The 19,353-nt window shown below is 43.3% G+C and overlaps 3 protein-coding genes across 9 annotated transcripts; 2 read left to right on the top strand and 1 right to left on the bottom strand.

Moving 5' to 3' along the window:
- The first annotated feature begins 3,246 nt into the window (after positions 1 to 3,246).
- Positions 3,247 to 8,341, top strand: tmem150c (transmembrane protein 150C). 3 transcript variants are annotated; one of them, XM_029692083.1, is made up of 9 exons: positions 3,247 to 3,351; positions 4,141 to 4,180; positions 4,368 to 4,449; positions 4,546 to 4,599; positions 4,694 to 4,726; positions 4,821 to 4,888; positions 5,249 to 5,376; positions 6,766 to 6,943; positions 7,198 to 8,341. In XM_029692083.1, the coding sequence occupies exons 3-9, from the start codon at positions 4,376 to 4,378 to the stop codon at positions 7,404 to 7,406; spliced, it is 744 nt and encodes a 247-aa protein (XP_029547943.1). In that variant the 5' UTR covers positions 3,247 to 3,351; positions 4,141 to 4,180; positions 4,368 to 4,375; the 3' UTR covers positions 7,407 to 8,341. The 3 variants fall into 3 exon arrangements, with proteins under 3 accessions (XP_029547943.1, XP_029547944.1, XP_029547942.1); XM_029692084.1 differs by lacking the exon at positions 3,247 to 3,351 and adding an exon at positions 3,882 to 3,973; XM_029692082.1 differs by lacking the exon at positions 3,247 to 3,351 and having other exon boundaries at positions 3,882 to 4,180.
- A 135-nt stretch (positions 8,342 to 8,476) lies between these two features.
- Positions 8,477 to 17,648, bottom strand: LOC115149314 (enolase-phosphatase E1). Of its 2 annotated transcripts, none has more exons than XM_029692081.1 (6): positions 17,513 to 17,648; positions 12,296 to 12,397; positions 10,991 to 11,193; positions 10,285 to 10,417; positions 10,064 to 10,187; positions 8,477 to 9,331 (listed from the first exon to the last, which is right to left on the bottom strand). In XM_029692081.1, exons 1-6 carry the CDS (start codon positions 17,540 to 17,542, stop codon positions 9,192 to 9,194), a joined length of 732 nt encoding a protein of 243 aa, XP_029547941.1. In that variant the 5' UTR covers positions 17,543 to 17,648; the 3' UTR covers positions 8,477 to 9,191. The 2 variants fall into 2 exon arrangements, with proteins under 2 accessions (XP_029547941.1, XP_029547940.1); XM_029692080.1 differs by lacking the exon at positions 17,513 to 17,648 and adding an exon at positions 12,514 to 13,276.
- Positions 13,395 to 18,744, top strand: LOC115149313 (heterogeneous nuclear ribonucleoprotein D-like). 4 transcript variants are annotated; one of them, XR_003866839.1, is made up of 9 exons: positions 13,395 to 14,011; positions 14,773 to 14,941; positions 15,106 to 15,267; positions 15,493 to 15,624; positions 15,842 to 15,962; positions 16,163 to 16,324; positions 17,009 to 17,115; positions 17,531 to 17,634; positions 18,396 to 18,744. XR_003866839.1 is itself a non-coding variant. In XM_029692079.1 (8 exons), the coding sequence occupies exons 1-7, from the start codon at positions 13,923 to 13,925 to the stop codon at positions 17,077 to 17,079; spliced, it is 906 nt and encodes a 301-aa protein (XP_029547939.1). In that variant the 5' UTR covers positions 13,395 to 13,922; the 3' UTR covers positions 17,080 to 17,115; positions 18,396 to 18,744. The 4 variants fall into 4 exon arrangements, 3 of the variants coding, with proteins under 3 accessions (XP_029547939.1, XP_029547938.1, XP_029547937.1); XM_029692079.1 differs by lacking the exon at positions 17,531 to 17,634; XM_029692078.1 differs by having other exon boundaries at positions 17,531 to 18,744.
- The last annotated feature ends 609 nt before the right edge of the window (positions 18,745 to 19,353 follow it).

Raw genomic sequence — 19,353 nt, 5'->3', positions numbered from 1 at the left:
GAGAGTTAGCGTTGCCATAGTGCTTCTAGCTATTACAACGGTGCTGTGTTTATATCAGAGCATCGTTGACAGTTGAGCTTGTGTTATATCCTTGTGTTTTCCTCACTCAGTTGTGGAAGGACTGTATTTGTTTTGGTTGTATTCTGTACCTGTCTTGTGCGGGCTTTATACTGGGTCTATATCAATAGCCTAAACGGTATACTTCTGGTTTAGTTGTTTATGCACTGTCTCATTGGGGACACATGTCTTATTATGTCTTATTGGGGACACACACAGAGTATGGTGGAGTTTCCTTCCTAATGACTGGATCTGGCTGAGATGATGCATATGATTGATCTGATGTGTAGGTAACTGAATGTGCGTACAGTTGAAGTCGGAACTTTACATACACCTTAGCCAAATGCATTTTACCTCAGTTTTTCACAATTCCTGACATTTAATAGGTCGGTTAGGATTACCACTTTATTTTAAGAATGTGAAATGTCAGAATAATAGTAGCGAGAATGATTTATTTCAGCTTTTATTTATCTTATCACATTCCCAGTGGGCCAGAAGTTTACATATACTCAATTAGTATTTGGTAGCATTGCCTTTAAATTGTTTAACTCTGGTCAAACGTTTGGGGTAGCCTTCCACAAGCTTCCCACAATAAGTTGGGTGAATAGTGGCCCATTCCTCCTGACAGAGCTGGTGTAACTGAGTCAGGTTTGTAGGCCTCCTTGCTCGCACACGCTTTTTCAGTTCTTCCCACACATTTTCTATAGGATTGAGGTCAGGGCTTTGTGATGGCCACTCCAATACCTTGACTTTGTTGTCCTTAAGCCATTTTGCCACAACTTTGGAAGTATGCTTGGGGTCATTGTCCATTTGGAAAACCCATTTTCGACCAAGCTTTAACTTCCTGACTGATGTCTTGAGATGTTGCTACAATATATACACATAATATTCCATCCTCATGATGCCATCTATTTTATGAAGTGCACCAGTCCCTCCTGCAGCAAAGCACCCCCACAACATGATGCAGCCACCCCCGTGCTTCATAGTTGGGATGGTGTTCTTCGGCTTGGAAATTGCTCCCAAGGATGAACTAGCCTTGTGGAGGTCTACAAATACAAATTGAAATACATCCACAGGTACACCTCCAATTGACTGAAATTATGTCAATTAGCCTATCAGAAGCTTCTAAAGCCATGACATCATTTTCTGGAATTTTCCAAGATGTTTAAATGCACAGTCAACTTAGTGTATGTAAACTTCTGACCCACTGGAATTGTGATACAGTGAATTATAAGTGAAATAATCTGTATGTAAACAATTGATGGAAAATTACTTGTGTCATGCACAAAGTAGATGTCCTAACCGACTTGCCAAAACTATAGTTTGTTAACAAGAAAGTTGTGGAGTGGTTGAAAAACGAGTTTCAACGACTCCAACCTAAGTGTATGTAAACTTCCGACTTCAACTGTATGTGTGTCTGTGCCCGTGTGTGTGTCTCTTCACAGTCCCTGGTTTTCCATAACGAGTTTTAATGACTCTAACCTAACTTCCGACTTCAATTATATGTACATATGTGTATCATCATAATTATTATAGCTAAGATAAATGATTTAATACATATGCTTCATGTGTGTGTTAGTTGACTTTGTGCCATTCATTAGAGAGGGCTTTTTCAATAATAAACTGTTGGATATGAAAGTTCTGTGTTTATGTTTATTGCCTGGAAAATAAGCAAATTTTCCTCCCACGTCCTGTGAGGGTGGAGGTACATTTATGCATTTTCTTTTTCAGTTGAATCACAGAAGATCCATCATGTTTTTCTTCTATGAACAACATGCCAATGTAACATGATGCTATTATAGTAGCATTATTTCATTAGCATAATTGAATAATAATAGCTAAATTGAATAAACCAGAAATCCACATACAGTGCATTCGGAAAGTATTCAGACCCTGAATGAAGCATGGTGGTGGTGTAAGGGGTGCGTAACTGGTGGCAGAGAAGTCAGACGCAGGAGAGCAGAACTGGGTAATAACCAGAGCAGTTTAATATACAAAACCACCGGCATCCAGAATAACAACGTATGGGTACAAAACCCATCGCGCACCAGACAACAATGTGCACAAGCACATACAACAAACAATTCCGCACAAAGACATGGGGGGAACAGAGGGTTAAATACACAACACATAATGAGGGAATGAAAACCAGGTGTGTGGGAAAACAAGACAAAACAAATGGAAAATGAAAAATGGATCGGCGATGGCTAGAAGACCGGTGACGTCGACTGCCGAACACCGCCCGAACAAGGAGAGGCACCGACTTCGGCAGAAGTCGTGACAGGTGGGAAGCATGGTGGTGGGAGCATCATGCTGTGGGGATATTTTTCAGTGCCAGGGACTGGGAGACTAGTCAGGATCGAGGGAAAGATGAACGGAGCAAAGTACAGAGAGATCCTTGATGAAAACCTGCACACCTTCCAACAGGACAATGACCCTAAGCACACAGCCAAGACAACGCAGGAGTAGCTTTGGGAAAAGTCTCTTAATATCCTTGAGTGGCCCAGCCAGAGCCCGGACTTGAACTCAATCGAACATCTCTGGAGAGACCTGAAAATAGCTGTGCACTCCCCATACGACATGACATAGCTTGAGAGGATCTGCAGAGAAGAATGGGAGAAACTCCCCAAATACAGGTGTGCCAAGCTTGTACCGTCATACCCAAGACTCAAGACTGTAATCGCTGCCAAAGGCGCTTCAACAATGTACTGAGTAAAGGGTCTGAATACTTATGTAAATGTGATATTTCAGTTTTTTATTTTTAATACATTTGCAAAAGTGTCTAAAAATCTGTTTTTGCTTTGTCATTATGGGGTATTGTGTGTAGTTTGATGAGGGGGGGGGGAAACAATTTAAATAAGGCTGTAATGTAACAACATTTGTAAAAAGTGAAGGGGTCTGAATACTTTCTGAATGCACCCTACCTCTTAGACAACTGTAAAGTGTCCACAGCAGAGCAGCTACAGGTGGCCTACTATCATGTCACATAGGTTCTAGTGTAGGATAGGACAGTTTACATGCTGGAAACGAGGTTTACTGCTATTACTCTTTCCTACGGGAGAAGGCTCTTTCCTCGCTCGCCTAAATATTCAGTGCTGCAAAGAAAAGGTTCGCCCATGGCCACAGTGCATGTTCGCGACTGCACACTCCATTTCATCTCCGAATTTAGTGCTCTCAGGCACATGTTTATATGACCATTTGTGACTACGACTGATAACAAATTGCGTGTTTCAGTCAATTATGAAATTAGAAGAAGACGGAATCTAAATCCAACAGGCGCTGGCTGGCAACGAGGTATTTCATTTTTCTGTCTGACGATTGATCAGAGACCGATAGAGGGGGGGTATTGGGATTGGGGAAGCCAGTTAGGGAAGGTATCCTCCATTTTATAGGTTGTGGGGAACAATACAATAAAACACTGTTTGGGAAAGTGAGCTGTTATCAGTGACCCACATGTCAATCTGTCGCTGTTGTGAAAGTATCATGGTAGAAATTACATAACATATTGACAGGGTAGGTGTTAAATACCCAACCGGCCCGCGATAGAATGTAAAATGTAGAACTACATGCTAGCTACATCGTTTTTCTTCAAGGCTATGCACTAGGCAAACACATTCACCATCTATCTATGCAGTCATCACAAAAATATACATTTTCTTGGCTCAATCTGATGCACGTGCAAATTGACTGAGTCAGTGAGTGATTGTTGTTGTTGTTGTACTGAGTGGCTGTAATAAATAGTGTTTTATTGGTCGTCCTTGGCAATTTGCATTCCCCAGCTTTGTAGACACGGGAGCTGTCCAGTAGCAGTGGTGCTGAAATCAACGGCTGCAGAACATTGGCCCAATGGGCTTTTCGACGCTATCCAGTGCTGAAATTATTCTGGCTGTAGATACATACACCTTTCTGTTTACATGTCAGTTAATTCAAGACTTTTATAAGTGCAATTATTTAAGACAGCCTTACGTTTGTTGTAACAGCTAGCAGGCTACTAGCCATTCAATGTTAGGTTAATCCGGAAGAGAGAACTGCAGTCTCAAATTGTAAAAACAGGTAACATAATATTGTGTCTTTCTTCTGTAGATTAACCCCCGGACCTGACTTTGGCTTGGTCTTATCATTCGTAAGTGTGGCATTGGAACAGAACAGCATTCCTGTACTTCTATTTTGAGTTACAGTAATTCCCTCAAATATCTCAGGACAGGTTTTACATGTTCTGCTTCAGGTGGTTCTAAAACACTTCTACCTCCTTCCATTTCCTCTCACCATTGCCAGAGAGTGGAGATGTTTAAAATGGTCTTTGTTTACAGGAGACACCATGAGGAAGTGCAGTCCCTGGACGTTTCTCCCTATCATGTACTCTCTCTTCACAGCTGCTGGACTCTGGGTTGTGTAAGTGTCTTATTTTTCCAGATCTTTTCAGTTATCTCACTCACCATTCGGCTTTACAGCTGTGTGTGACTTTAACTTAAATTACTTTGGTTACAGGTATTTTATAGCTGTTGAAGATGAGAAGATAACACCCCTGAGTTCAGAATACAAGTAAGGTGGAATATAAATGAAGAACGTAGAAATATGTTATTCCAGTTATTATGACCATAAACTATTTCTAAATATTAGATGCAATTTTTCACAGGCGATCTGGAACTAAATCCCCTCCATATATAAGGTACACAGCCTATGAGTACCAACCTAATTGGTTAGTGATCTTTACCGAGGATTCGTGCTTCCTGTCAATACAATTGTCTCTCTCTCTCTCTCAGCATTGCAGGCAATGCTCCCCCGGCCAGCTGTGTTTTTAGCCAGGTCATGAACTTGGCTGCCTTCGTAGGTAAGCCTGATGCATGTTCTCCTATCTTCTATCATATAAAGTTTACATGTACATGAAAACATAGTCAACATTGGACATTGTACCATAATAATGGCAGGATATGAGATGGAGGAGAGACAAGAATAGAAACAACAGGATGCAAATTATAAAATGGGGAAGTACTGTGTATTGATTTGGATGGATTTACAGTCAGCAGTTCCAGCGGCAGAACATGTAATGCTCATTACAAACAGTTATTGATGAGGTTAGTATTGAGCAGAAACAAAAGCCTGCACACTCTGTGGGTCCCCAGTACCAGGTATGAAATGGTTAGAGAGAATACCAGACCAGAGAGATCCCTTATGGGTCTTCTCCTTTCAGGGTTCATCATTGGTGTCCTCAGATACCTGCAGCTGAAGCCCCGGGTCCATAAACCCTGGCTCAATATTGGCAGTCTGGTGGCCCTGTCCCTGGCCTGCTTCGGCATGACCTTGGTGGGAAACTTCCAGGTAGGAGTCGCTGGCTCTGTCCAGAAAAAAAACCTTGAGCCCCTAGACACTTCCCCTAGTCCCTAACCCAGCGTTTCCCAAACCTGGTCCTCACCAAAGGGGTGCATGTTTAGTTTTTTGCCCTAGCACTACACAGCTGATTCAATCAATCAACTAATCATCAAGCTTTGATTATTTGAATCAGCTGTGTAGTACTAGGGCAAAAACCAAAACATGCAACCCTTGGGGTCCCCAGGACCGAGTTTGGGAAAAGCTACCTTAACCGCTAGACCAGGGCTCTCCAACCCTGTTCCCGGAGAGCTACCCCCCTGTAGGTTTTCACTCCAACCCTGTTCCCGGAGAGCTACCCCCCTGTAGGTTTTCACTCCAACCCTGTTCCCGGAGAGCTACCCCCCTGTGGGTTTTCACTCCAACCCTGTTCCCAGAGAGCTACCCCCCTGTAGGTTTTCACTCCAACCCTGTTCCCGGAGAGCTACCCCCCTGTAGGTTTTCACTCCAACCCTGTTCCTGGAGAGCTACAGTCCTGTAGGTTTTCACTCCAACCCAGTTCCTGGAGAGCTACAGTCCTCTAGGTTTTCACTCCAACCCTGTTCCCGGAGAGCTACTGTCCTGTAGGTTTTCACTCCAACCCTGTTCCCGGAGAGCTACCCCCCTGTAGGTTTTCACTCCAACCCTGTTCCCGGAGAGCTACCCCCCTGTAGGTTTTCACTCCAACCCTGTTCCTGGAGAGCTACAGTCCTGTAGGTTTTCACTCCAACCCAGTTCCTGGAGAGCTACAGTCCTGTAGGTTTTCACTCCAACCCTGTTCCTGGAGAGCTACAGTCCTGTAGGTTTTCACTCCAACCCAGTTCCTGGAGAGCTACAGTCCTCTAGGTTTTCACTCCAACCCTGTTCCCGGAGAGCTACTGTCCTGTAGGTTTTCACTCCAACCCTGTTCCCGGAGAGCTACCCCCCTGTAGGTTTTCACTCCAACCCTGTTCCCGGAGAGCTACCCCCCTGTAGGTTTTCACTCCAACCCTGTTCCCGGAGAGCTACCCTCCTGTAGGTTTTCGCTCCAACCCCAGTTGTAACGAACCTGATTCAGCTTTTCAACCAGCTAATTATTAGAATTAGGTGCGCTAAATTTGGGTTGGCATGAAGGAGGTAGGCTCTCCAGGAACAGGGTTGGAAAGCCCTGCCCTAGACTGTCCCTGGCGTACTTCGTAGGAGTCACTAGTCTTACACAACCCTTAGCCCCTACATCCAGACACAAAACATTTGAGAACCACTGACAAAATTTACGAAAACCTTGGTTTGCAGCGATAATCAGATTTTTGTCAGAGTGTGTAGCAGGGTCACAGTAATGAAATGAAACAAATAAGAGCCATGTCTGTAATGTGTCTGGTCCAGCTGTCAAATGACGAGGAGCTCCACAACATTGGGACGTCCATGACGTTTGGCCTGGGGACGTTGTTCTGCTGGGTGCAATCTGTCATCACTCTGAAGGTCAACCTGAGGAACGAGGGCCGGAGGGCGGGCATCCCTCGCTTCCTGCTGTCAGGGGCTGTCACCGCCTGCATGCTGCTCTGTATCCTTCCTCTGGCTTGCACCATGGACTCACTCTGTCACTTAGCAGACGCTTTTAAACAAAGAGACTTACGGTAAAGTGAGGGCATTACTATGGGTATGTTGGCTGGATACAGCTGTAGTGGTGGAAACCTTTCTTTCACTTATTCAGCCATGTTAAATCAGTGTTTACCATGAAAGAGGAAGCTAGGAATTCCTCATTTTGAAAGTACATATTGTAAAGTGTTTGCTTGACCCTTAACCCCCCCCGTTCAGACTTTGCCCTGATGGCGCAACGTCTTCACATGCATGCGGCGCGGGCGCAATGGGCGCTAGTCATGTTCTTCCTGGGCTTCCTCGCCACCTTTGCCATCGAGTTCAGACACTACCACTTCGAGATTGTCTGCACCGACGACCGCGATCCGCCTCTCAGCCTGTCAGAAACCTTCTCCGAGGTGTCAGAGTACCAGTCGGACCAGCTATAGGGCGGCTCCAGAGGACAGAACCAGCTATAGGGCGGCTCCAGAGGACAGAACCAGCTATAGAACTTTGGAGTACTACAAAACAGTTAGGTTGCCTGTGGTTGTCAGTTGGGGGTAATTTACAAATGAACATGATATTTGTAAGGGTCAAGGGCTCCAGTTTGTCTCTTAGTTACTGAAGAAGAGTTAGTCAATCACTACAGCATGTCTGCCTGTTTGAACACAATAACCTGTGAACGACTGTCTTTCTACAACTACTGTACCTAGAGATGATCTTTCAAAAGCAACAAACTCTTTCCATGAGCACAAAGAAGGCATCATTACCTTTGTCATCTCATCAACAGTAACAGGGGTGTTCGCTAAAAGTTGCTAAACGGTTTAATTGAAGATGGATGTGCATGAAGATGGCTGTTTATTATGTAGCTGTGAGTTGTAGGATAGATAACTCATATCTCAGATTGATAGTGACACTACCCCACTGACCTTCCTTTCAAATGAATGCAGCCAAATCCTCAATAGAATGTGTGATGGAGTCATCACCACTCCCATTTTGAGTCTTCTCATTCTACCGACATAGAGGTGTCCTGCTGCGTTCTCTCTATTTCCTGTCCGTCTGTCTACCTCTATTTTCAACCTGAATTAAGACAAACCGTTTGTGATGAAGCCGATCTCAGCTTCTCTGTGAAGATGAGTAGTACAGTAGTATTATCATCCAGGTACAATGATGCCATTTTGAACCATATCACTGTTGCAGCCATTAAACAACACAAGTCATGGGAACCTTTTTCAGTGTTCTCTCTATTTCACATTTCTTAGTACAACACTAGGCTTTATCATTACCATTCAAGCATAACTGACAAATGCATCTTAGTGTTGTACTGCTGTTTGTTAGAACATTACAATTATATTTTACAATAAAACTTGCCTTTGCATTCTGATTGATGACTTGAGTATAGCCCAATCCTGTACATGTTTCAATGTGACTCACTGTACATGATAAAACACTGTGCAGTAATGTAGCACTCAACTTCCAAGAGCCTATTTAACCATATTACAGTTAAAATACCAAGTGATCAGCTTAAATAGTTTTTATTTAAAATGCTTAAAAAAAAGAAACCCTGTCATGTCCCTTAAACGTGCAGTCTGCAGACTGGTACGGCTCTTAGTGCTTGTTACCCACCACCCACCCTGTGCATAGCCTGGATACCCAACTGTTCCTATGTTCAACAACGCTACACTGGCCAGAGCAGAAACAGACTGGCACCCAGGCTCCCCTCTTAGTGTACTTCCAAAGTCCTTTGATCAATGGCCGACCCTCCCATTCCCCTCCCGGTTCCAGTTCGGTTAGTAGCTCATTCCCTTAGCCTCTGAAAGGACTAGATAGGTGAAAGCAATAAGGCAATGGCTCCACATGGCTCTCCAATAGGTTTAGAGGAGCGTCCATCACGTCGCTTTTACCGTTCCAGTCCTTTCATTAGACCTAAGGGCAGCAGGTGCTAGGGGAAGCGGGAACTTGATACAACAGGGCCAGTGAGTGAATGTGTTCTCCCACTCTCTGGTTGTGTTCTGTTTCTCAACCCTTCTCCCTGAAGTGTGCATTCATTACTCCCCCTCAGATTTAAAAACAATGCAAAGGTGTAAGATATATGGTGAAAACTCCCATGTGAAGACCAATCATTTTTTATATCCACGGGGGGGGGGGGGTCGATGAGCATACACTTTGGGGAGGTGAAGGGGAAAATCGGACAGTAGCATCTCTACCCCCTACCCCTACCCTCTTCTCCAGTGTTAAGCGCTGCCCATCACTTCCAGTTGGCTGAAGGTTGTAATGAGGTTATAGTGAGATCTTTCTTCCTCTGTCAACTCCATGTTCCCTGGCCGCACCACTACAGCCACGTTCATACCAGCATCCTCCGCTGCCTTGGCCTCTGCAGGGAGGAACAAAACACACTACTGTAATAGCCACCTCTCATGAGCTACACTAGGATCCCACAACAGCAGGCTTACTCAAGTCCCAGTCATGGTGTAACAGAGGCCCTAACCCTTGGTTTTAAGTTAACATTCTACACAACAAAGGAAAGTAGAACATGTGACATGGAGGCCTCATGGTGGTTGTGGTCCCAGCCCCTGAGGTATCTGTGTGACTATGCGTTTGCGCACCGCTACACTAACATGATGGCATCTGCCTTCCCTCAGGGGGAGGCCCTCGCTGCAGTGCAGCAGAGCACTAATACAGTACTGATTTAACTCTCATACAACAGCCTTTCCAAATGCTATTCTGGATTAGTGCAGGGCTAGCTACATGGCTTTGGATATAAAAATATGGTCAATGTATTATTTATCTTCCTTCATGTTAACCAGTAGGTTATTGAGAACATGTGTACATAAAACAGTTCATAATATAGTCAAATAAAAGTTCAAATATGCCTATTTAATATTCTATAAGAAGCAGCTCTACTGGCCTAATGCTGGTTGGGTTGTTTTAGTTCAGGACAAGCCCTTTAACTAGCTAGTGGAAAAATCCACTGTTGAATTCAGAGTAACAGCTAAGGCTGGCAAGGCTTCGGAGGGTGATCCTGCTAGGTAGAAAGGCTCTGGATCAGTCTGATTTATGTAAATGACATTCAGTGTTAAACTAATCCGCCTGCTACAACACTTACCTCGTGTGACATCTGTCAGGAACATGATTTCTTCAGGCGGGCAGCCCATTCTCTCTGCAATCCTCACATAGCTTTTACTTTCTACTTTAGTGCCTATGTTGGTGTCGAAGTGGCCATCAAATAACTGAAAGGATTGAGAAAATCTGAATTTAGCTGGAGTGTATTACAATGTAGATTAGTGTGTGTTCTAAACAGGTGTATAAAAGAGAAGACTTCCTTACATCTAGTACGTCTCCCTCTACAGAGTATCCAAACAGTAGTTTCTGAGCCTCCACACTGCCAGAGGAGTAGATATAAACCTTCAGGCCCTGTCGTCTCCACCTCCTGATGGACGGTACCACGTCCTGGTACACCCTGGTTCACACACACACACACACACACACACACACACACACACACACACACACACACACACACACACACACACACACACACACCTTAATAATCCTGTCTTTTCATCGGGATGAGTCATCGGGTTTGAAGGTGACATTTGGAAGAAATGCAACAGTACAATAGGACTTGATCCTCCCACAGGCGGTTTGAAGCAATCACCCTGAGCACAATAACAATAGGGCTACACAGCCTGTAGACCTACATTCATGCAGGGAAGAATCTAATCTTGCAATCTGTGCACACATATCTCTGATTTATGTTAACCATGAAGTGAGGTCTATGGGAGATTTGCACTAAGATCGATTAAGGATTCATCCCTCAGACAGTAGTACTCTTTAGTCATTTTCAGCAGACGCTCTTAGGTTAAGTGCCTTGCTCAAGGGCACAGACAGATTTTTCACCTAGTTGGCTCAGGGCTTCAAACCAGCGACCTTTAAGTTACAGGCCCAACGCTCTTAACCGCTAGGCTACCTGCCGCCAGTAACCTCCTACATCCCCTTCCGTCCAATAGAAGGAACACTCCCAGCTACTTACTCGCCTTTGATTCTCCCGGCAGCATAGGCCGCCCTCCACATGTGTCCCTGCAGCTGTTTCAGAGCCGTGGACTTCCTGTCCGAAGCCATCTGCCACAGCACGTTGTCCACCACCTCCCTGATGGCTTTCTCCTCGTCCGTGTGCCCAGACTGGTCCAGGGAGTGCTGCGCACACGCTCGGTGCAGACGCAGGTCCTCCTCAACCTAACATGATGACCGGGACAGGACATGTTCATTAGGATGCAGGGATCGATTACACATTGACAACGCTTGGAGTTGTCCAACATAGATATATTGACTGACATTTATGGGGCTTGTTTGGTGCATTGATATTTCAAGGCTGGCCTCTGCCCTCCTCTCCATCAACCACTCCCATCAAGGATAGAGACAGGCAGCTCCTGGCAGACAGGAAACTGTTCATTCCAGTCAATTACATATGGAAATCACCATGCTATAATGAGAACTGATCATCGTTCTGCTTTCTCCAATTCAGTAAGCTCATTGGAGAAAAGATCTCATAGCTCAATTAACAGACCTCCTGGCTGCATCTCTTATTGAGGAACCTAATAATGTTAACTAACTTACTGTAATCGGTTTGTCTATGAATGTAGATAGCGTGTCATGAACTATGTCAGTGTCCATCAACCCCCTGGTTCTGGTCCCTCAGATGACCAATCTAGTCAGCTTTCAAGTGCAAGTTTTGATTTTAGGCAAGCTGTCCTCAAAAGGAGTTAAACCACCTTAGTTTGCCAGTCCCTGGTGAAAAAAAAGCAGCATCCTGTAGTAGCCAGTGAATATGAGTGCAGCTCTGAAAGCTTGTCTCATCTCCTGCACTCACATCATCACTTATGACTTATATGGTTGGTAGCTAATCAAATCCACCCATTATCTGTGACCTACATAGCTCATATATATGGGCTAAACCCAAACCCACTGGATTACAGCAAACAATGAAAACACAGGAAATCTGAAATCCATGTAGGCCTAGCTCTTTAGAAGAAAATAAAAACATTGTTTAAATATTTTCCACTGTAAATCCATGCAGTTGAAAACAGATGACAATAATAGTTAGCTACACGAGATTAGGTTGCTATGGCTGTTGACGCCAAACTCTGAACAGCAGAGTCGTTTAATGTACTAATCTGTACTAATCATACCACACAAGCAATCATTAACTGGTTCAACAAATCAAATGTACAGGTTTTCAACCTAAATTAATGCATGGGTGTTGCATATTCCGTCTGAGATTGTGTGCAGTCACTGCTGACTGGTCATCATTGTCCACAGTTTGCAGCAAACCAGTTACCTGTTTCTTAAGGAGATGCACGTCTTGTTTGCATTCATCTTCTTCCCAGTGCGCCGACAGATACTCCTCGAGATGATCTTTGATGTATGGGAATAAAATGTCCTATAGTAGAGAAATAGCACCGTTAGCATGTAGCTAGCTAGCAGTCAAACCATCAGTCTACAAAAAAAAAACACTACAAAAGCAATGCATTTGTCTCGGTTTGTTGTCCTAGCTACCTTTACAAACGTTATTGGTGTCGTAGTTCCTTCAATATCCAGCAAAAGTGCGGTAGTGTTTTCAGGGATTGAAACACTGGCCATTTTCCTGTCTGAAGCCGTCTACTGTAGTTAGTAGCTAACTGTTAGCTTAGCTATCTAACGTTACCCTGCTACCCAGGCTGGAGAAAAGCGAACAAACCCTAACAGGGGACTACCAAATCCTTTCCAAATATATTTTTTGGGTTACTTTTCAATTAGCTATTGTTGGGTAGAGCAGACTCGTCAGCACACATAAAGCAGCCAGACCCATTGAACGTGCTCAAGAGCGTGCATGAGAGCAAAGAAAGGCTTCTGTTTCCAGGAAGCCGTGATAATGACGACCACGAGGGTAAAACAGCATGGAATGCTACACATAAAATATTAAATGACCAAACATTTAGCTAGGTTAGGAAAATAAAAAGGACACGGTGTGCTGCAATATCATAACATTGCTCATTTCGCTACAATAGTTGTATTTACTGGTGGGTCACAGGCATGGCCATGCGCAGTCGAATGTCCCATTCCACATTTTCTAGAACGTGTGAAGCGTTGCATAACCATATCAAGAGATTCTCTGCTCTGTCGTAGCTCATTATAAGGCCAGTGTTTGGGCACAACATGTGTACAGTGCTTTCAACATCTTTGGCTGGTACTGTATGAGTATGCCCGGTGTGAAATGGCTAGCTAGTTAGTGGTGCGCGCTAGTAGTACGTTAGAAAAAAAAACTTGGTTAGTAGCGTTGAAATCGGTGACGTCACTCACCGTTGGGACCTTGAAGTAGTTTCCCTTCCTCTGCAAGGACCGCGGCTTTGGTGGTGACACTGTCTGAAAAATCAACCTAGATGGCGACAGAGCCACATGCGTTTGCGCAGATATCATACTCTCCTTGGTAAATATTACAGTATCTGACAGAAGTGTTTGCAGAGATGTTTGAAACCTTTGTTCAGTCACTTTGGTGTTTGGTGATGATAATAATGGAAATAATATGCAGTATTTCGTTTTGAGGCAACAAAAAGGTAATTTACTGTGTTGCTTTTAATTTTCGAACAAGAATGAAGAAAGTAAAATCAGACATTTTAGAATAAATTGCCATTGGTAAAAAAAATATTAAACCCAGGAAGTTGTTTAATGATGATCATCTGTGATCAGTTTTAACATTGCCAATCAGTAATTTACGTAAAAAGTGCTTGTAGCAAAGACAACAGCGCCTCCCCACTGAGCCAACGCAAACAAACCACATCATCTGCGTCACTCCCCGCCACCCAGTCCGCCCTTGATGTCAGCCATTTTACATAGCAATCGCGACTGAATTCGTCCCAAAAAGTATTTAGCAATCAGGCCTAACGTTAAATACACATTTCGATTTAATAACAAGTTGACATTCGAAAATGGAGACCGAAGGCCAGGTTGACTTCAGTACAGACGAGTTTCCAGAGGGCTCCAAGATAAATGCAAGCAAAAACCAGCAGGATGACGGGTAAGCGGCTTGATGTTAGCCTAGCTAGCTACTTTCAGCAAGAGGAGCTAGCTAGTAGGTGTAGCTAACCAGCTAGTGTTATTTCTGCCAGCTGGAGACAACTTACGTTATCTTTGATTCAAACGTAACGTGTTATTGGAGTGGTAACACGCTAACGTGTATTAGGTTACTAGCTAATATTAGCCAGTCCCCGTTGTGATCATGCATGCATGGCTAGCTAGCTAACGTTAGCAAACTAACTGGCGTCAGGTCATTCAGGCCAAGTACCCTAAGTGTGCAAACGAGGTTGGCTATGTGCTGTGAAACATGTTGTCACCGCGTTATTTGTAGCAAGCTAGTTTAGCATCAGATTGATGTCGTGTTGATTATTGGCGCTCATTTTTTTTATCTTGCACTACGTTAATGTTACTGCTGGTTTTTCGAATTCTGACAGAACAACAATAGTTACACATGTCCTGTACATGCACTCAGTGGCCACCCAAGCTAGAATCTGAAGTGTGTGTAGTAGCTAGTTAGATACAGTTCACTGATCTAGCTGTTGCCTTTATAGTTAACCGTTCTAGACAGTTTGAATCGTTAGGCCTAATCAGCTTGCTGGTGACAACAGCTTGACCTAAAGCAAATTAGTCATTTATTTAACTAGGCAAGTCAGTTAAGAACAAAGTCATAGCTAGTGACTCAGGTTGTTAGGGATGTATAACAAGGACGTAGTTATGACTGTTTGATAGACTGCATTTGTCTCCTTGATTCTCCATTCACAGCAAGATGTTCATTGGAGGGCTCAGTTGGGACACCAGCAAAACAGACCTCACGGATTACCTGTCGAAGTTTGGAGAGGTTCTGGACTGCACCATCAAAACAGACCTGATGACGGGTCGGTCCCGGGGCTTCGGCTTTGTTCTCTTCAGAGACTCAGAGAGTGTAGACCGGGTAAGCACTAGAACAGACTCACTGAGCAGAGAACAGGACAGGCTGTCTCTTCTTGTCTTGCGCTCTTAATTCTAAACAAAATAGTTTCAAGACATACATAGTTGGCATCCACTCACATCACTTGATCACACACACCCTGTTTCACTGACACATCCTGTATGCAGGTGTTGGAGCTGAAGGAGCACAAGCTGGACGGGAAGCTGATCGATCCCAAGAGGGCCAAAGCCATGAAGGGGAAGGAACCGCCCAAGAAGGTGTTTGTCGGAGGCCTCAGCCCAGACACCCCAGAGGAGGAGATCAGGGAATACTTTGGCGCTTTTGGAGATGTAAGAGAGTGACAGAATGAGTGCACTGTCAACGTATTCATATGCTTTATTCTACGTTTTTTGATATGGTAAACCCACACTTTTAGGAAGCTGTAAGTCCACTGAGCGAGTGTGGCCCTGGAGCTAGAGCATAATTTACCGCCTTCACGTGGTACAAAGACTGAGAGACACGCAGAATTGTGTGATTACTGTCTTCATAGCCACTGAGAGAAACTTTGTTTCCAGATTGACAGCATCGAGCTTCCCATGGACACCAAAACCAACGAGCGACGTGGGTTTTGCTTCGTGACCTACTGTGAGGAGACTCCTGTTCAAAAGCTGTTGGAGTGCAGATACCACCAAGTTGGGAGTGGAAAGGTAGCTGGATTCCACTTATTCACAATGACCATTTGAACGATGTTACACATCTTGCGCTGATAGGCAAAGCTATTATTTCTATGCTATTTAACCAACTTAGTTTACAGCCATTTTGAGGAATGTTGGCAGTCAAATAACATGTGACTGTAGGTACTTGAAGAAAGTGTCATCACTGTTTTCCACAAGTGTCTTGGTTAATGGGCTGATTTCTCTGCAGTGTGAAATCAAAGTGGCCCAGCCCAAAGAAGTGTATAGACAGCAGCAACAACACAGAGGAGAGAGGGGAGGCTACGAAGGAGGGAGAGGAGGTGGAGGATACAGGGGCCGGGGACGAGGAGGTACATCTACCCTATGACACTGAAGAATGAAAATCATTTTTTATTCTATCATTATTTATTCTTCCAACAAGGAATTTCTCGTGTGGCATTTGACACATGCAACAATGACAGTACTGACAACTGAAAAGGGCATGGATTACAGTACATTGAAAAGAAAATCAAGACTTGTCACACTGAACCTCTCCATTGTCTCTGTGCAGGTCAGAGTAACTACAACCAAGGTTACAACGGCTACTACAGCCAGAACTATGGTAGCTACGGCAATGGATACAACCAGGGCTACAATGGCTACGCAGGCTATGACTACTCTGGCTACAACTATAATAGTTATGGTTATGGACAGGGATACGACGACTACAATGGTAAGCTACACTATTGATGCCAACTATCGAAACAAGCAGTGCCTTTCAGCCCCCAACAACAACTCATGTACTTCTAGCTAAGACAACAGGTGGAAAAAAAAGTCTCCATGTATGTAATCAATAGCTCTGGAAAAAAAATAAAACAGATGTCTGTAATGCTGCCTGCCTTGGGTCTCTTTGCTCTGGTGCATGTTTGTGAGGGGTCCTCCATATCCAGGCAATGCACTTTTATTTTACAGGGAACACTTGCAACATTAATGATCATTCAGCCCATGTAAAGTTCTAAGATTGCATTTGTATTGCACACACTTCTGAGAGTACTTGTAGTTCAATTCCTGGGTATATAAAGTAAAACACAGCTGAGCTGTATAGAGTTTTTGGTACATATGTCTTGACTCATGATTGTGCATCTCAATACTGATACAATAACATTCAATTTGAAAGTCCAAGCAAAAATAACACAACTGGGTAAACAAACACTGCAGACTACATCCTACTGATTATTTGTGATTACTGCTACGCAAAAAAAGAAAAGTGGACTTGAAAAAACTCCCATGTACCATGACTCCCATGTCAACTAAACTCCATTGATAATACCTTGATAGGATTTCCTTTTGCTACGTTTTTGTTTAGTTAGCCTGTGACACTCATCTTCCTGACCTCTAACCCTTGACCTTCCCATAGGCCAGCAGAGCAGCTATGGGAAGGCCTCTCGAGAGGTCACAACCCACCAGAACAACTACCAGCCTTACTGAGCTGATCTGATCCAACAAGACCTGCTTAGAATTCTGGTAAGACCACACTCCCACCTAAGGCTTGACTTTTAAAACAAAACTTCAAAATTTAAAGATCAATAGACACTAAACAATTACTCTAAAACCTATCATGAGAGAAAGCAAGTGGTTACTATTACGATGCACACCCCCATTTTGACATAAAACTAAAAAGTAATGTCTATAGATCTTTAATTGCAAAAAATGTTTGCAGCGTTTTATTTTTATTAAGCTCTCCAGAAAAAACGTAAGCTTTTTTTCTGGAGATTCTCCTTTTTTCCCTTGCTTTTTAACAGGTGTTCATAAGGAAATAACATAAAGAGACTTGATAGCATTGTTAACAGGTAAAGTACTGCTAAGGGTACAGAGTAAGGACCTATCCTTAGTTTTCCTTTTCCTAACTCTGATGTTGTACCTTGTTTGTACCTGCCAGCGGAGACTTCATTGCAGGCCGTGTGTCGCCTGATCACGACAATCTCTGGGCGACGCACATAGCGGGCAGAGAGCACGGCATGCACAAGAAAACGCTGTCCTGTGGTATGGTCTCTTCACACTTCCTGTAACCAGCGATAAACAAAAAGAAACATAAGAGAAAGGAAATTAATCTCTTTTCAGTTTTTAAAGTGTTTGCTATAACAATTTGTCTGAAATTGATTTTTTACAGGATATTAATATGAAAGTGTAAAAATGTACTTTGACTTGTATTTGTGTATTCTCTTAATTTTAGTGGTCTTGTTTCAGTTCTGGACCTTCAGTGTTTTTTCTATAATGAACCCCTTTCTTAAATTGCTAAAACTCATAATGATTGCTTTTTCTTTATAGCCCTTAGAGAACTTCACTTGATAAACACCCAAAAACTTTTTTTTATTTTATTTTTTTACTTAGGTGTTAAAGATCATATGTAAACCAGCTTTATGATGCCATAAAAAGCTGACAACTCAAAATATATTATGAGCTATTTGTGCATCTGGCTTTAAATGTCCACCAAATTTGTAAACTTTTAGTTAGGGTCATATTTGGGCTTGCTCCTTAATGGTGAAATTTACCCACCAATTAATTGGAGCTGAAGCTTTTGCTGGCCAGTGAGCTGTTTACAGGACACGCTACAGAACCTTGGTGAAGCTGAGTTCTACACATGATCTTTAAAACGGAATGGAGAAAAATAAACTATTAATAGTTTAAGTTGACGACACAAGCAGAAGTTAAACAGTGAAACATGGACGTGCAAGGTTCACTGTGCCCTGCAGAGCTCCAAAGTTGGTAACATCTACTGTGTTGTGTTGTGTCCTTGTTTGCAGACGGGCTGGCTGGAGAATGACCCTGTACCCAGGAGGAAGCTTTGGGGGCTGAATCCTGTCCTGTCCTCAGATCAGCTCATGTTTTAAACACCAGGCCCTTATTTCGTTGTCCTCCTCTTCCTGAGTTGAAGCTGGCATGCAGCGTGTCTGACTTTGTAAATAGCGAGGTTGCCGTTTCTTGGTTCCAGTCCCCCCCTTCCCTTCATCTTGTAGGTCTAGTTTTCATTTCATCGTGATTTAATGTGTTCTTATTACCTTGATTTTCAACTTGTCCTGCTTTTGTTTTAAGCTTGGATTTTCTGCCGTTTTTTTGGATAAAGGGATTATTAAAGAGGGTACAAAACTCAAATGAGCTTGACTTTGTAGTACTTGATATTCTGTTTTTCATTTCATAACACCGACTATAGCTGCCGCGTCATTCTCTGACTTGAACATTTAGACCTGTAGGTACTTCAGCCCAGGTGCAGTAATCGTTAAACAACTTGATTCACACAACACTAATGTACTAAGTGTTTATCGTGACATGAGAATAAACCCTGCCATATTTTCTAGATCTGTTTAGAGATATTGCGTATGGAACCTGTCAAATTCAGTCAGTGCGAAAAAGATCAATACAAACCAGACGGTTATATAACATACTGCAGTGCAATACGTTTCAAAGCATAGCAAAAGTTGTTCTATTTGAGAATTGCTTTTAATAGTCTAGAAATACACCTCCCTGAAGCTAGTCCCACCATTTTATACATGACGCCATTATGTTTACGTAGCTGGCTAGCAAAATAGCAAGCTGCCAACAGCTGGTATCTTGCAAACATACTAGATTAAGTAGTACAGTTGGTAATTGTCAGCAAAAGCAGAGTGAGTGGTTCTGTTGTGACTATTTGTTTTATGCCTAGTGTCTGGTCTTTAGCAACCTACTAACCTGGGGCAAAATAGAACGAGTCCCATTTCCAACGCA

This window comes from Salmo trutta, chromosome 15 (assembly GCF_901001165.1).
Source record: "Salmo trutta chromosome 15, fSalTru1.1, whole genome shotgun sequence".
NCBI classification, from domain to species: domain Eukaryota; kingdom Metazoa; phylum Chordata; class Actinopteri; order Salmoniformes; family Salmonidae; genus Salmo; species Salmo trutta.
This window is presented reverse-complemented; position numbering and strand designations above follow the sequence as displayed.

Bases quoted from the DNA above. Each gene is read 5' to 3' on its own strand.
- tmem150c (XM_029692083.1), top strand. From the start codon at position 4,376: ATGAGGAAGTGCAGTCCCTGGACGTTTCTCCCTATCATGTACTCTCTC. The intron at 4,600-4,693 runs GTAAGGTGGAAT...AATTTTTCACAG, and splicing joins CCCCTGAGTTCAGAATACAA to GCGATCTGGAACTAAATCCC. The intron at 6,944-7,197 runs GTATCCTTCCTC...CCCCCCGTTCAG, and splicing joins CACCGCCTGCATGCTGCTCT to ACTTTGCCCTGATGGCGCAA.
- LOC115149314 (XM_029692080.1), bottom strand. From the start codon at position 12,597: ATGGCCAGTGTTTCAATCCCTGAAAACACTACCGCACTTTTGCTGGAT. The intron at 12,398-12,513 runs GTAGCTAGGACA...TCTCTACTATAG, and splicing joins CACCAATAACGTTTGTAAAG to GACATTTTATTCCCATACAT. The intron at 11,194-12,295 runs GTAACTGGTTTG...TCATCATGTTAG, and splicing joins TGCATCTCCTTAAGAAACAG to GTTGAGGAGGACCTGCGTCT.
- LOC115149313 (XM_029692079.1), top strand. From the start codon at position 13,923: ATGGAGACCGAAGGCCAGGTTGACTTCAGTACAGACGAGTTTCCAGAG. The intron at 14,942-15,105 runs GTAAGCACTAGA...TCCTGTATGCAG, and splicing joins ACTCAGAGAGTGTAGACCGG to GTGTTGGAGCTGAAGGAGCA. The intron at 16,325-17,008 runs GTAAGCTACACT...ACCTTCCCATAG, and splicing joins GGGATACGACGACTACAATG to GCCAGCAGAGCAGCTATGGG.